Source organism: Watersipora subatra, chromosome 1, assembly GCF_963576615.1.
Source record: "Watersipora subatra chromosome 1, tzWatSuba1.1, whole genome shotgun sequence".
NCBI classification, from domain to species: Eukaryota; Metazoa; Bryozoa; class Gymnolaemata; order Cheilostomatida; family Watersiporidae; genus Watersipora; species Watersipora subatra.
This window is the reverse complement of record NC_088708.1, coordinates 57931810-57948314: the sequence shown is the minus strand read 5'-3', so window position 1 is coordinate 57948314 and position 16505 is coordinate 57931810. Positions and strand designations below refer to the sequence as shown.

The following is a 16505-nucleotide window of genomic DNA, read 5'->3' as shown; positions in this document are numbered from 1 at the left end:
TTCCTAGGATGATGGCCGATTATATTTATTGCTGACATGTTGTATTTAGTTGAGTTATATTTTCTAGTAATATCGTCTAAGTGGCAGTCAACATGCTCCATATTATCATGGTTTATGTCTAACTTCATGCAGTGGCATTCGGCTACTTACAGAGCATCTACCAAACTGTCATGCACCAAGGTTAACATACGTGTAGTTCTAAATGTGATCCTCGTCTAGACAGGTAAACATTGCTTATAGTTGGAATATACACAAATATTTTCATCATCTTCACTAGTTCATGTTTGTCTGTATATATGTTTGTCTGCACCATCTTACACTCAGCCCGCTCATCAGAATTGTAGTCTTTCAAGGTTAAAAATATTTTTAAAAAATTTACCAAGTTGTTTACACAAACTTTTGGTGTTATTATATTATCATTCAAAATATTATCATACAGTGTCTGTTATACATCTTTTAAATCCTCTTTCAGTAAAACCAGGAATCCCTAAAATATCAGGCTCAGGAGGAACCAGCATAGAGCCAAGCCCTTCGGGACAAGCCATAAAAACTCTCAATGTCCCTTATGAATTGAAGGAAGCTCAAGTGAAATGCATCGTGGGTCCAGCAAAGCCGGCTATTAACATAAAATGGTTTGTACTCTGCAACATTTTTCCAATATTAAGTAATTTGAACTAGTTATTCTAACTGCAAAGTGCCATTTTATTCTATATATTGAGATATCTGACTGCTTCATAATTATTTTAGAACAAGATTTTAGTTAATTGTTATGGACGGGACGCAACTAAAGAATGAAATTGATTTGTACCAATCACAATGTATGGCATCAGCTATGACTGATTGAAAATATTGAATGTATTTAATATTAAACCATAACTGTCACGAACAACTTTTATCGTTTTTACTAGGTAAATCAGACACGCTGATTCCGATTTTGTACTCAAAATAAAGATTAGTCCACTAACCTTCAAAGTCATTTAGGCTTTTTTAAAGCATTTTAATATCCGTTTCGAAAACAACACAATCGGCATTACAAGCTCCGCCCATAAATATGCGACGAAACCTAGCTTTTTCAGAAACGGAAGTTAGGAATGTTTAGTCCGATTTAGAATAATAGAGATGGGTGTCTTAAAACCCATTATTATCTAAATCCAGCCTGTAAAATAATTTCAGTTTTTTATGAAAGGGATATAAACTATTTAAAATTGCTTGCAGCTTGTTACATGACGTTTAAATGGGCTGGACGTCGAGAAAAGTTAGCTCAAAAAGCGCGGTTTTATCGCAAGCTAGCGTTGTTATCGCGCTTTTTAAATATGCAATGCTAAATAGCTTATCTACCTTTCAGAAAAGACTGATATTATTTTTAAGGCTCAATTTAGATATTAATGGATTTTAAAACACCCATCTCTATTATTCTAAATCGGTCTAAACATCCCTACGTAACTTCTGTTCCTAAAAAGCTAGGTTACGTCACGTATTTATGGGCGGAGCTTGTTATGCCGATCATGTTGTTTTCAAGACCGATATTAAAACGCTATAAAAAATCCTTCATTACTCTGAAAGTTAGTGGCCTAATCTTTATTTTGATTACAAAATCGGAATCAGCATGTCTGATTTACCTAGTAAATACGATAAAAGTTGTTCGTGGCAGTTATGGTTTAATATATAATATATTATTAATATATAATATATTACTATTAAATATTAAGGGATGTTAAATTCGGTTGCTATTTGGACACCTCCAACTCTCCTTCAATAACCTGTTGGGTTGATCTAAAAGATTATCTCGCTAAAACATTTGTACAAAGTTGACCTCTTCTACTCAGCTTCCTGCATCATTCTCTACATATTGAAGATTGTCAAAACAGAGCACTAACAAAATTGATTTGTTGGCAAAATCTTGTAGCGAGATTGTCAAAACAGTAGCAGACATCTTTGAGCGGTATCAAGGCTGCTGGCACGAACTAATAAGTTTAAAAATTGCGTTTTTTTATTTTCTGATATTTTAGTTTCATCAGTTGTCAATAATTTATTTACCTAAAATTTCTTGCTGCCATATTTGTTGTTTTGTGACATCGAAACTACTTTTTGGCACTCAACTGAAACCTTGGCCAAACTTTCTTCCATGAGCTATATTTTCTTGAACAAGGGTGTTCTTTAAAATTGTGTTACAGCAATTGTATCGATTCTATTCTTGTCGACCTCTGCTGATACGTCAGTTTGCTACTATATGTTTACAGATCACGTATTGTAACAGTCAGTTGTACAATAGAGATATACAGAGAGATATATAACAGAGATATATATATATATATATATATATATATATATATATACATATATAGAGAACAGTAGGTCAGTGTAGAATCTTAAGGAAGGTGAGACATAAGAACTTACCAAACTCAGTACAGTAACAATTTTCCATATTTAGAATTTGGGTAAAACCGAATATACAATTTCAGTCTGTCCTTTCTGTCCTTACACTCAAATACTACTAAATATTTATTTTGCTTTGCCTTCATAGTGTTTCAAATAGGCATTTGGTACATAACAACCTGAACTATTATTTACGGGTAGGCATGCCAAATTATTACAAATTATACCGCAAAAAAGTAAATCTCCGGATTAAAAAATGAGTATAATTGTTTGTTTTTGCAAAGTGCATAGTCTCTGCGCCATTGTCACAGGTTCTTTAAAGCATGCTTTGAGAGACAGAAAGTTTTGCTGTCATTATTAGATTGTGAATAAGCCGGCACGGATCAAATATTAACAGTTTATATGAAATGATCGAAAGAAAGAGGGTGCTGCGTCTCACTGAGTTTCAGCCAATTGCAAACATGCAGACCAGACCTCCGTGTCTTTTTAGCTGTGATTGCCATAATCACGGTCAAAGGCTGGGCTATGCCATTGCAGGCATTAGTTTGCTCATTTCCTGTTTTAAGTCACATTGGTACTAGGCCTAGTGTGTTGAAGCTTGTTCGGATGGCTTTTTCATCACCTAATTCTTATTGGCTAATTTTATTACCAACCATCTTACGCCTTGTTTGATGAAAAACTAAAAATGGTAAATCTCTTATTGTATGGTAACGCTTTATAGGCATAGGAGTGACCGCAATGGCATGCATACCATCTCTGGTAACTTTCCAAAATGCCAAAAGTGTGCTCATTGTTAACAAATAAGCCAATGGCGCTTGAGCAGTGTAAATGTGCTCTGTACATACACTAACATACTTGACCTGGTTGGTAGGCTGTCAGAAATATGTACAAAACATATTAGTGTCTACCCTCAGCCTGCATCAGTGTGAAATACTGGCTGTCCTCAAGCGATACAAATAAGCACACTTCAACAAGGCAAGAAATTTGTTTTAAGAACATTCCAACAGTAATGGAAGCAATGGTCAATATCCAATTACGGCCACCTCATAGAAATACTGAGATAGTCTCTACGACAGACATCTGATACGAATGCGGCATTTTTGGCATCAAGTGACATCTCAGTCTAGTTAAAATGTCTTTTGCAAATCAACAAGGAGGATATGATTATATTACGCAACGCTGTCAGACTCTAACGTTTCTACAATACTGTATAAACATTTACTAGCAGTAAATGAACAGAGTAGACTTCAGTATGTGATGCCAACTATGCTTTGACAGTAGAGCTTGCACTCCTTCTAGTTGCACAGTTGCTGCAATTCCTCCTATTTTAATGCTACTTTCATCTAATTTACGCAGTTGATACTCTTGTTTGTTCTAACTAATACTCTCATTGGTCTGTACTAACTAATACTCTCATTGGTCTGTACTAACTAATACTCTCATTGGTCTGTACTAACTAATACTCTCATTGGTCTGTACTAACTAATACTCTCATTGGTCTGTTCTAACTAATACTCTCATTGGTCTGTACTAACTAATACTCTCATTGGTCTGTTCTAACTAATACTCTCATTGGTCTGTTCTAACTAATACTCTCATTGGTTTGTACTAACTAATACTCTCAGTGGTCTGTTCTAACTAATACTCTCATTGGTTTGTACTAACTAATACTCTCATTGGTTTGTACTAACTAATACTCTCAGTGGTCTGTTCTAACTAATACTCTCATTGGTTTGTACTAACTAATACTCTCATTGGTTCGTTATGGTTGAGCATGGAGATATTATAGGCATAAATTTCTTGCCTGTTGAAAGAGATTTATGTCTCTCATGACGCTTCAAAAAATTTCAACAGGAATAGCAAAATACACCGAGGTGTGAATAGTGTTTTATAGCATTTTAGTCTTTACTCATGAGCGTGATAACGAATTATGATGAGCTCACATGAGAGATAATTCAATCGCTGGCGGTCTGAGACAGCCTTATAATAAATAATTTTCTATTTTTCCGTAAATTTCATTTTTACCTGTACAGTTGTAAATGTGATACGTATTTCACTAATTTTATTTCTAGAGGTTTTGTTCGTGTGTTTGTCTTAGCATCTATACCCTTATCATATCAATCCGCTGTCACAAAGTGACTTTCTGTTTACATTACTAATTACATAGATGTGTCACCTGCTGTCTGCCTTCTTACAGGTTTAAAGATGAAGAAGAAATAACCACTGGTATTTCCTCTCTGGCGGCGTCTGAAAATGAGGAGAAGCTCGAGACTACATCGAGTATTTTAACAATTCCCGACATCACCGAACACATGACCGGAGATATTTACAAGTGTGTGGCTGATTTGAGCGAGTTGCCGAGTCCCTACAACAGCGGTGACTCTCCACAGCAGCTCTTCAATCTCAGTGTACATGGTGGGTTAGCCTGCAGGATTCCTTATTTAGCTGAAAGACTACTAATAACTATCATTTAACAACTTATCTGAAATGTCCTGTCAGTGGTTCAGCATCCAGAAGAGCATTTCCCTTGGAACTAGTGTTGGGCACAAGTACTTCTTGGCCAACAGGTTTAGACTCGCCCCCTTCCGTTCGAGTTTTTCGAGTATCGGGTAGCTGGTAGTGCTTGGCACGAGTACTTTTTGTCCCACAGGTTTTTAGGGTATCAGGTTTGTTGAGACAAGTTTTATGTCTAAAATTTCTAAACATCAGACATTAAAATTTACAGTTATAATTCTATTCAATTTAGTTATTATTTTTTACTATTTTCTATCAGCGTTAACAGGTGGGCTGTTAAATAGGCGTTAACAGGCGGGCTGTTAAACAGGCGTTAACAGGCGGGTTGTTAAACAGGCGTTAACAGGCGGGCTGTTAAACAGGCGTTAACAGGCGGGCTGTTAAACAGGCGTTAACAGGCGGGCTGTTAAACAGGCGTTAACAGGCGGGCTGTTAAACAGGCGTTAACAGGCGGGCTGTTAAACAGGCGTTAACAGGCGGGCTGTTAAACAGGCGTTAACAGGCGGGCTGTTAAACAGGCGTTAACAGGCGGGCTGTTAAACAGGCGTTAACAGGCGGGCTGTTAAACAGGCGTTAACAGGCGGGCTGTTAAACAGGCGTTAACAGGCGGGCTGTTAAACAGGCGTTAACAGGCGGGCTGTTAAACAGGCGTTAACAGGCGGGCTGTTAAACAGGCGTTAACAGGCGGGCTGTTAAACAGGCGTTAACAGGCGGGCTGTTAAACAGGCGTTAACAGGCAGGCTGTTAAACAGTGGTCATTGCGCACGGCGCAATAGACCGAGTTTTTGGCCACTCTATTCGACGGATTCGTGTACTAAAACCCGAACTCGCAAGTCAAAACCCGAACACGCAAGATCGAAATGCTCAAAGTTTCTATTACCCGAGACTCGAGAGAAGATAAACCCGCGAGTTCACGAGTTTTATTACTCGTGCCCAGCACTACTCGGAATGCAATGGCTGAGATCACTATAGACTTTTAAAAATTACTCACTGAAAAGTGCACTGATGCAGAAATTGGGAGTGTTTAATTGATTACAATTTTCAAAAAAAACTGTTTCATGTAAATTAATGATGAGTTTACACAAATTTTTTATAGATTTTATCAGAAAGTATCAGTATTTTTCTATCATTTGCGATTGTTTTTATGTTTGAGATGTAATGATTACCGGTATGTTTCTAGATTGAAATCGCTAAAACCTTATCGCCAATAAAACGTTAAAAAAAATTACGTGCGAAATGACGTCACTAGTTGTTATCGTTGCTATAGTTGATATCAGCTATTGTGTTCAAGTTGAAACATGACAAATCTCTATTCTGTAGGTCTCTTTGCAGTTATAGGTGTTATAATCCCACTTTCGATGGATTTGAGCGTTTTAATCACAATCAAGTTCAGATCACCTCAAACATCAAAAACAATCACAACTGATAGAAAAATCCCGATAAATTCTGATAAAATTTTCAAAAATTTTGTTCAAAAGTTCATTTTTAAAGTTTTGTATTACTTATTATTGTTATTTATTATTTTACTATCAGCATACTTTTTATTCTTCAACTCAAATTTTCCTCTTAAATGTCCTGTGGCAAGAGTGGATATCTATGATTCTAAAAGACACATCTGGAGTTCATCTTTAATGTTGTAATTAGAGTTAGAAAAGAGCATGTTAATGTGGATCAGTCGTGTTAGCTATATTGTAAGCTAGTATCTGCGTTAATCTTGAAATATTTGGCCTAAAGTGAGGCTAAAACTTCATATTCTGCTGGGTGTATTCTATATGTATGGACCGCAGTAAATGTTAAACTCCTGCTTTCAGCCGTTTTCACCAGCGCAGGCAAATGCAACGCACATAGTGGTTAGCTTATGGCGCAAGAGGAAAGCTGCCTTGTAGTTAAAACAGACTTGCCCTCCCGTGATAATAAGGTCACCGAGATCATACCTGTATAAGCAACCCAAATCAGATCGCCGACTATGCCTCCATTTTATAATGACATTCTGCTGATTGTTTACACTCTAACAAGACATGTAATTTAAACTTTGATTTGTTTCAGCTTATTTGTTTATATTTGTATATACCACCTGCGGACAGAGTTTCATTCAACGGCCTGTTGAAAAGAGGTTTAATTAGCCTGGAAAAGTGGCAGGCATACAAAGCGACAATGATTTATTATCCTGGAATACATTTTAAGTAGCTGCTTCGCTAACAGTCGGCTTCTCATTTCAACTAGTAAATTCAAAATTTAATTACCTTTTGGGGACACGGCTTAATACCCTTAATGTTCGCTCAAACCACAGGCTAATTTTAACAAAGGTTTTTATTAATGGAAATCTTAGGAGGCCTCTGGATTTAGATGACTTCGGTTAGTGTTAAACTATGACCTCATCTGTCTAAATTCATAAAAACTGCTACAAAGCTAAAGTTTGTGGACGCTTATGGTGTAACATCCACAAGTGTCCCTTCTGATATTCCAAGTTAGAAGTGTTCTTTCTCTCTTGTAGTCGGTCGTTTTGACAATGACTGTCTTGTGATGTAGGCTTTATCATTGACTTTCGTGCAGCTGTTTTCTTCTTTCTTTTGTCATCTGTTTGGGTTTAGTTCCCTCAACTTCAAAGCTTATCTGCATCTTTGTCTCTCGGCCTGGGTTTTCCTTGACTCCTCCCTGATATATATCTAGAAGTATTAAAACGTGAATAAAAGTATGGCTGCCTAGTCCTTGTTCATGTCTTTAGTGACAGTAAAGAAGAATAGTAGGCTCTAAAGATTAACATTCAGATTAAAGAAATTTAAAGATTAGCCAATATAGATCTGCAGCTAAAACATCCTTGCATTCCAGAGATTATTATGTTTAAATTATAAAATATTATGATAAACGTATTCTACATGTTACATAGAGCAAGACATGGATGAGTCAGGGTTTGTTCTTTAATTGATAAAAGAAGTCATTTTAGAGTGTTGAAAGTGTGAGAAGAAGCTGCGATAGCATCTAAGTTCTATCAATTTTTAGCGTATCTTGTATAAATCTTTTTGACTTTTATTACTGGCATTTTTTAAAAATTATGTAGATAAATTACATTATTTTTTTAGATATCCAAATTAACAAGTAAAATCAATTGAAAATCAAGACTTTCAACTCAAATTTTGAAGCATTTTTGTAGAACACCCAAAGATTCTGGTTTGTAAGTTCGATTTAAATTAACAGAAATTGGATAAAATGGTGTCCTTTCTAGTAGGCCCAAGATATAGTCAAGTGCTGTCTAAAGAGCAGGCCTGCCAATATTTCATTAATAACAAATTCCTACTAACTTGTTCATGCCAATTGTGAAAAGTATCCAAGCTGCAGGTGTGTTCCATAAGTAGGGGTTTTTGATAATAACAATTATTAATTACTGCACATTTCTATCCATAAGTACATATTGCAAGAGTGGTGGATGGCTCAATTGCACTTCAACAAAAAGTAAGAAATCATGTTCTTCATGTTCCATCCTTCATGTCCAAAAGCTAAAATTTTACATTGGCCTTAACAGCACTAAGGTGAAAGTGTTAAAATGGAACAACAGTGAGCATTGCAGCTATTGAGGTCGACGGGCTAAAGGTGTATCACACTGCAAAGCAGCTGTATCCTTAGCAAATTGAGTTAGGTGCGGTATTAGTTTCTCCTTATGTTTCTCCTTATGTTTCAAATTACAGACAGCATCGATTCACGCTTTAAATATCCTCCTGCTGCCAACTAGTACATCTCAATAAACGTACCTATGAGCTCATCGCAATTCTATGACTAACTCCAGGTTTTTTAAAATTAGTGTGACGCTGAATGTTGTCTATTGTAACATGTTTATGTCTATGTTGTCTATTGTAACGTGGTATATCTAACTGGGAAGTTGTGTGTCAAAACAACATCTATGAACTTGGTTGTTTCCATTGTGCGGATGACTTGGATTTGGAATTTTGTCCACGATGAGTCACGCCATGACACATGCTTTGATGCTCATTCCCGTGTTGCGGATTAATGCAGGCGCTTTGTTAAAAAGATACAGAATTTTACCCTAGAGGTCATAGCGGTGCACTCTTGTCTGGCTTAGCAGCGCGCCTTCAAAATAGGAATGACTGAAATGTAGAAAATGTATAAAATGGAATTGCTTGCGTGGCATTTTCTCATTTATCATTCGCAAGTGCCGTTTCCATTTCCGCAAGCTTGAGACATTCGTTAAAAATTTGTGAGTAAAAAACTCACTTGACCCATTTGCCGTTTCCATCTTGAAGAAAACGCAAACGTGCGAATTACCACTTGTGTCTTGGAAACATAGTGATTGGAGTGCTGGAAGAGGACTGGCTATTAACTTATAATCTGTCTATGTGTTCCACAGAGGACACCATAGCTGACCGACTGTCAGACTCACTTGGGTAGATCGAATATATATTACATCATGGCGGTTAGCTCGAAGAGAAGCCTTGTCTGACGTTCCCAAGTCAGCAGACATTGCCCTTTTCTTAACGGCTCTAGAAATGTTTTCCCGAGCATTATCATTACCCAAACCCGTAAAATAGCTTGTGGCTGTACAGTATTATTGATGAGTTCTGGTGGGAGCAGATAAGCAGTAGAATGTGAGGCTGTACCAAGCAGAACTGTCTATCACCAATTTTCTAAGGATTGCGCTGTGAAGTGCAGTATGAGGTCTTGACATTCAAACCTACACATTTCTGTTTAGCAACATGTAATAAAACTGGAATATAATTTTTTAAAATCATTTTAAACTATTATTTTATTATACATAATTTAGTTTTTATTTTAAATCGCACTATTTTTTTAGTATGGTTGAGTTTTATTGATGAAGTGCAACAGTTGATAATAACTGAACCAATCAGGAGAGAGACAAATATGTAAACCTTTAAACCATTATATTGCGACTTAGTATTGTGTCAACCAAAGTGTTAACACTCGTAAATTCACTGCCAAGATGGGGCAATAAGAATTTTGTGATTTCCGTACTATGAATCAGCGCTTGAAAATTTGGTTGTCCCATTTGTGCGATTTATTCTACTTTGATAAGCTAGTGCAAATAATGTTTCACCGACAGCAGACCTCACAAAGAAATCTTATATTATTTATTAGACTGCTTCAGCGTCTGTTGGCTTTTAGCTAATAAATCAGCCAATCAGCAATGCCCTTAATATATATAATAATATGTATCTTTATTTTGTTTGATCAGACCCATCGATTGTTTCAATATCTTATGTAGAAATGTTGCCTTTTAGATTAAACCCTATATGGTCATTTTAGTTCCTCCCAGCGAACCAATTATCAGTGGTTACCGAGATGGCCAGGTTATCCAAGCTGGCCTTGACATCACACTCAAGTGCACGGTGATCGGAGGTAACCCTTTACCGTCCCTCACTTGGTACCGCAATGACGAACAGCTATCTGTACAGTATGACACAAATGAAGGATCGAAGACAGTTGTGAGCGAACACCTTGTGTATATACAGCCATCTGACAATAATGCCGTGTACAGATGTGATGCCAACAACCCTGCATTAGAACAGCCAAGGAGTGAAGACGTAACGTTCAGCGTGCAATGTATGTATAATCTGCGTAACATTCTTTATAGTACCGTGGTATAATGTTTCGTCTTCACCTTCATTGTGAGCTTTATGGATATTTTATGTGGGAAGATAACTCTGTATATAAATATTTATTAACTATGCATTGCTTTATAGCGTTAATAGAGAGATGCATAGAGTTTAGCAGAGAAAAAATTGCTTAAAGAGTGAAAGCTTGCATGCAACAGTAAGCTCTATAAACTATGGTTTTTCAGTTACATTTTACTTAACTCTGTTACTTCCATAGAGATAACCTAATATTCTTGGCACAATCTCTTCTGGCAAGAGCAACCATAAAAATTTGTTTATTTTTGTTCGTACGCTATAGCTTTATTTCAGCACAGCAGAATCACCTGACATGGATACATGAGTGAAACACATGCCAGGAATTTGCTCATCAACTCCATCTATTGCTGGGTCATATACACTATATTATAGTGTATATGACCCAGTTTACACTATAATATATTGTATATACACTATATTATAGTGTTTATACACTATATTATAGTGCATAAACACTATATTATAGTATATATACACTGTAATATGGTATATATACACTATATTATAGTGTATATACACTATAATATAGTGTTTATACACCATATTATAGTGTTTATACACTATAATATAGTGTATAAACACTATATTATAGTATATATACACTGTAATATGGTATATATACACTATATTATAGTGTATATACACTATAATATAGTGTTTATACACCATATTATAGTGTTTATACACTATAATATAGTGTATAAACACTATATTATAGTATATATACACTGTAATATGGTATATATACACTATATTATAGTGTATATACACTATAATATAGTGTTTATACACCATATTATAGTGTATATAGGCCTACACTATAATATAGTGTATGTACACTATATTACTCATATCACTATATGACTCGCGGGTGAGGCAAATTTATGGGTAAACCGTGTCATGGAAACATAGTAATAGTAAATGCTAGATCTCTCACATGACACTAAAAATGAGGAATAAGTGAGGCCAGTCTTTAGAGACCTATAAGATGAGCTAGGTATTGGTTTTATGAGACTTTGAAGGCCTGGCTGTAAGCAAAACCGGCCTGGGATGTTGATATTTGCCGTCACTTTTCTTACGCACAACAAATCATTCTGGTGTTTTATGTAGCAAATATTGTAAGTTCCATGAATTTAATCTCAAAAATGACATTATTTGACATATTCCTGTTTGCAGTTCCTCCAGCAGAGGTAACGATTACCGGAAATGAGCAGGTGAAGATTGGGGAGGCTACTGTACTCTCTTGCACCACATCTGACAGCAACCCCAAATCATCCATTACTTGGTTGCATCTGGGCTCATCGCTGCCTGCTGATGATCAGGTGACGAAGGTAGGTTCCTCTCATTACATTGGCCATGCTCTAGATTTTCGAGCATTGTTCTAAAATCTAGAGCAGCTAGACTCTAAAAAACCACAGCTGGAAAACCTGTTGAAGATAATGTCAGAGTTTGGCTAGTTGAAATGAAACAGCGAGCATTTTACAAGTGGAAACGCTTCAAGGATGAAGACAGTCAAAGAATGACAGGGTTTATCATCATTGAAATACATGTGGTCTCTTTCCAGACTATAGGTCATCAGTGTTACAGTTTACTTGATGTGACAATGAAACGCGCATATAAGAAGAATAATCGTAAAGATTATATGTGTAAATAGCTTACTCATAGCCAATAGCATTGGTTATAAGTTGGCATATAAATTTTTATTATGTATTCGATACGTAAAATATTAAATATTAAAATTTTTAAATACTTGTAAAAAACACTGGTTTTATTTTTCTGCTACAGTTTATGATTACAAACAATATAGTTATCATGCCAGTATCATATCATATTAAAGTTTTAAAAATTTATAATTTTGAAATATGTACATCGAATTCAATATCATGCAAAGTATTTATGCATACAAACATTTTAGAAAAAACTTGACTGCTCAAAATAGACTGTATTCGTAACTTAGCTCAATTTAAAATTAGTCAACAAATTTGTCCTGTAAATGTCACCAGAAGGTCAAGTCTGCTCTATAACTAAAATATTATTTTGATAACATGTCAAGTTTTGACCACAATCTCCCCGAGTTTTGCCCAAGCTTATGAAAATTCTTGCATTGTGGTTTGATTGTCCATTTTTAGAGTTTTATAGCGGAGAATACTTTGCTTTATGATAATGTAATAAAAATAAATTCGACTTTAAACAACGTTCGATTATTTTACTATCAATCCTTGCAGACCAAGAAAGATGATATAAATTTTATATGTAAGGTGATTACTGTTATTCTTCTACACTATTCTATTATAAACAATTGAAACATGAGTATGTTTTAATTGCTTATTTTTTATTATTATTTTATTAAAAAATTTCTTGTTTTTAAATTTTGAATCATTAGCTGTCCTGCCACTCAGTCACCTATATCAATTAATGAGCTATAAATTTGCCATATGGTGAGCTTGAGAAGGTTTTTAAATTTTTTCTCGAAAATTGAATAACACGTTCAGTGCTAGACGGTTTGTACCAAGAATTTAATTGTCTTCAACAGGCTATTTCAAGTATAAATATGTTCCTTATTATTTCACATAACATGCCATTAAAATTCTCAGGTTGTCGGCTTTCTGACACATGCAAACATGTACATTGTTTTAATTGTATTAAGCAGAGTTTGAAATAGACTCAGACCTCTTACTTAAAAAGGAGGGTGTGTATACGTGTGCCAAATCATGTCGGTAGAGAAATGAGTCTTCTGATAACATTTTTGTTGTACAAGTCGTTTCCATTAAGAGATTTCATGCAACTTACATAATGGTGAAATAAGATTAAAAATTGTGACGCAGAAGTATTGGGCTTATGTCAAGCTTCGTATGGGGTAAACTCTAACCAAGAATTGAAGATATACTTAGCTTATACGCTGCTGGGGTTGCAACTCTGTCAGCAGTGATAGGTTAGGTATACGCAGGCTAATGTATGCTGGCTACACACACTTACACGTTTTAAACATTTCATAGTCTTTCAAGGAAAGCTGTCTCTAACAAATCAATAATACAAAACAATACAGGTTTAGTTACTTCTATATTAGCCCCATAGGAGACCAGTATAATACGTAAACACAAGCTTTCTGATGGATATTCTAGCAGAAACATTGTGTAGCAGTATTGATAGTATTCAGTCCTGGCAGACTTCTGCAAAGAAATCCTCAGGAGTAAATGTCGGATGGTATAACGAACAGACTAAACAACTAAACACTACTGTTGCATACACCTTATGAGTCCGTTAGCATTCTCATATTGTATGTAGTGATTGAAGCGTCACTCTGAGACATTAAACATCAACCAGTATAAATAACAAGGTAACGGAGACACGCTTATATTGTAGTCAACTCTCTTCTGAACAAACTTAACTTGTGAGAAATACAGTAGATGCTCCTACCTTGTAAATAATCTGTTCCAAGAACGTTCAGGTTGTAGGGATTTTACGTTATACGAAGCATAAAATATATGTGAGCTGTCTAACCCATTCCAAGATCTTTCTAAGCTCACCCCTTTGGCCATAAGAAAAGGAAAAAAATGACCTCAACTTCTTAATTTAAAGACTCTAATAATAGTAATTGGGGTATTATTGGTTTGTATTGGTAACTTTCTTTTTTATCATCAGTTACACTTGGTTTAAAGTCCATGATTACAGTAGTTTTACGTCAAGTTAAGAGAAGTGCATACCTTCAATATTGTAAATCAATCCTTTTCTCTTTTATCCACTGTGAGGTCTATGCTGCTAAAAATTTATATGCCTAAAATAAAAATGAAAAGTTAATAGATAGGGGCCTATACCATCTTGCGTTGTTTTCTCTGCCCAAGTATGGCAAGAGAGAGAACCGTACTTTCAAAGTTAACTACGAGACTCTCATTCTTCAATTTGGAAATTTTCACCGACTTGACGCTTTAAATTATATGAAATTTCTTACATAACATGAACAAAAGCAATCCATAAATACTTTACAGAATTTACATAAAAGGTTTACGGTATGGGAGTTTTTACTATAGTTTATAAAAACCTTACCATGTCTGCTCCACATTCCAAATTATTCTACTAGTTATCGCAAAAGGATGTTGTTTTGGTAATAAGGGGGTGTTAGTTAAGATTTGTGTTGATGGTTTGTAGTATACGGAATCTTCTGCTGGTTACATCACTCAGACCAATATCACCATCACAGCTGAGAGGCAAAACCACAACGGAGATTACACTTGCAGAGCTGCGAATGATGTTCCATTTCAAGATGCTGTCAAAACGGTAACTCTGGACGTGCTTTGTAAGTCTCTTGTCTGTTCTTCTTCTTGTTTACCAGTGAATGATGCTCAAGTGACCCATAACTTTCATAGTACAAATGAATGAAGTATTCGATCAGTGCTAGGAAATTTTTAAAACGCCAGCAGCGTTATTTTTGCTAGTAAGTCAATAAAAGATTTTTAAAAAGAAAATGTTCTTCCATTATCTCAGTTTATCATATTATGTTATTATATTATTTATTATTATATTAGTGTTATTTCTGAACTGAAAAGCTAGCTAGATTGTATTGTAATTCATGTGGCTCTGTTTGTAAATATATCCAGGAAGTAACATCTTAGTTTTCCAAATAAAAGTACCATCATGAGGGACTATGTTTTTGGTAGGAATTTGATCTTCACCAATAGTGGATATTTGCTTATTATAATTCACCATATGTTGAGTTTGGATCTGAAAGTCATGCCAAAATAGCAATTTATACTAAAAATGGTACTTTGATAGCTTGCATTACTTATATTATTTTAATCGAGTCTGAAATATGATGCACAAAAAGTGACTCTAAACAAAATGCGTTTGTCTGGTCACACGAAACATATTGCAGATCTAAGTTGAGTACATGTATGTCTCGCTGCTGGGGTTCCAATTTCAGATTTAGTTTGGATATGTCTTTATGTTGGGGTTTCAAGTCTTTGTTAGGCTTACTATTAGAACCAGGTTATTGTAAATGGTTCATCTGGAAACAATTTGTAGTTTACTGCCGTCCACCATAATAGCAAGAAGATTGTGTTAACCTCAGAATTTTGCAGTCATTCAGTAATGTCTGCCTGGTTTTCGAATGTGTAGAATGAGTTTTTATTTTCGAGCTCGAATTTACTTATGAAAAGTATGGTTTTGTTAGTAATGCCATGAAGCTAGATGTTGTGATGATCTCCAGATTTCAAGGCTTATCACATTTCCCTGTGTTTTTAGATCCTCCTGACACAATTCGCATTCTAGGAATTGATCCTTCTCACCCGGTAAATGAAGGTGAAGTTGTAACTGCTACTTGTACCTCAATAGATGGCAACCCCTTGCCTAAACTTGTCTGGTACAAAGGTAAGAACAAACGCATACCCTTCTCATTAAGGTCTCCCTAAAACAGCATTACACAGGCACACTCAGCATATGCTTCCTACCCCGCCGGCATGTCGTCTAGCAGTTTGGTGTTGGCTTAAATGTTGTTTCCATCGCCACATCTGATTGGCTGATTAAGCTAATTGCGTTTAGACTATGTAGTCAATGAAGCATTAAATAGGGCCCTTTAGCTTTGGGCTATGTAGAAGTGAAGCCTATTGCACCATGATAACCGGTGAATATGAGTAACTCTATGAATACATCTCTGAAATTGTAATTAATTGTTTTTACAAAATGAGGTCTATGCTACTGAATAACCCTATTGTAATTCCTAATCACAAGTACATCTATAAATATAAATCACAGTGTATATCTGTTGTTCGTATTTCCAGTTATAATGATAAAGTTATAAGAACCAAAAATCAGCTTCACACACGTTTTAAATTCAGAACCTCCAGATCTGCAGACAGGCAAGTCTATCCACTAGGCCAATTGGCTAGAATGCTATGCAATGGAATAATTGTGGTCATACATATCACAACTGTCAATCTTTTTATGCCGATTGGTTAAAAT

At 35.5% G+C, this 16505-nt stretch overlaps 1 protein-coding gene across 2 annotated transcripts in view; it reads left to right on the top strand.

Annotated features, from left to right (window-relative positions):
• The window catches only part of LOC137400466 (nephrin-like), a 42043-nt gene that overhangs the window by 3632 nt on the left and 21906 nt on the right, over positions 1-16505 (top strand). For both annotated transcript variants that reach the window (XM_068086799.1, XM_068086793.1), the window contains exons 3-8: positions 473-632; positions 4574-4791; positions 10165-10461; positions 11727-11881; positions 14697-14844; positions 15789-15914. In XM_068086799.1, coding sequence (XP_067942900.1) covers positions 473-632; positions 4574-4791; positions 10165-10461; positions 11727-11881; positions 14697-14844; positions 15789-15914 — 1104 coding nt within the window. The remainder of the gene's footprint in view (positions 1-472; positions 633-4573; positions 4792-10164; positions 10462-11726; positions 11882-14696; positions 14845-15788; positions 15915-16505) is intronic.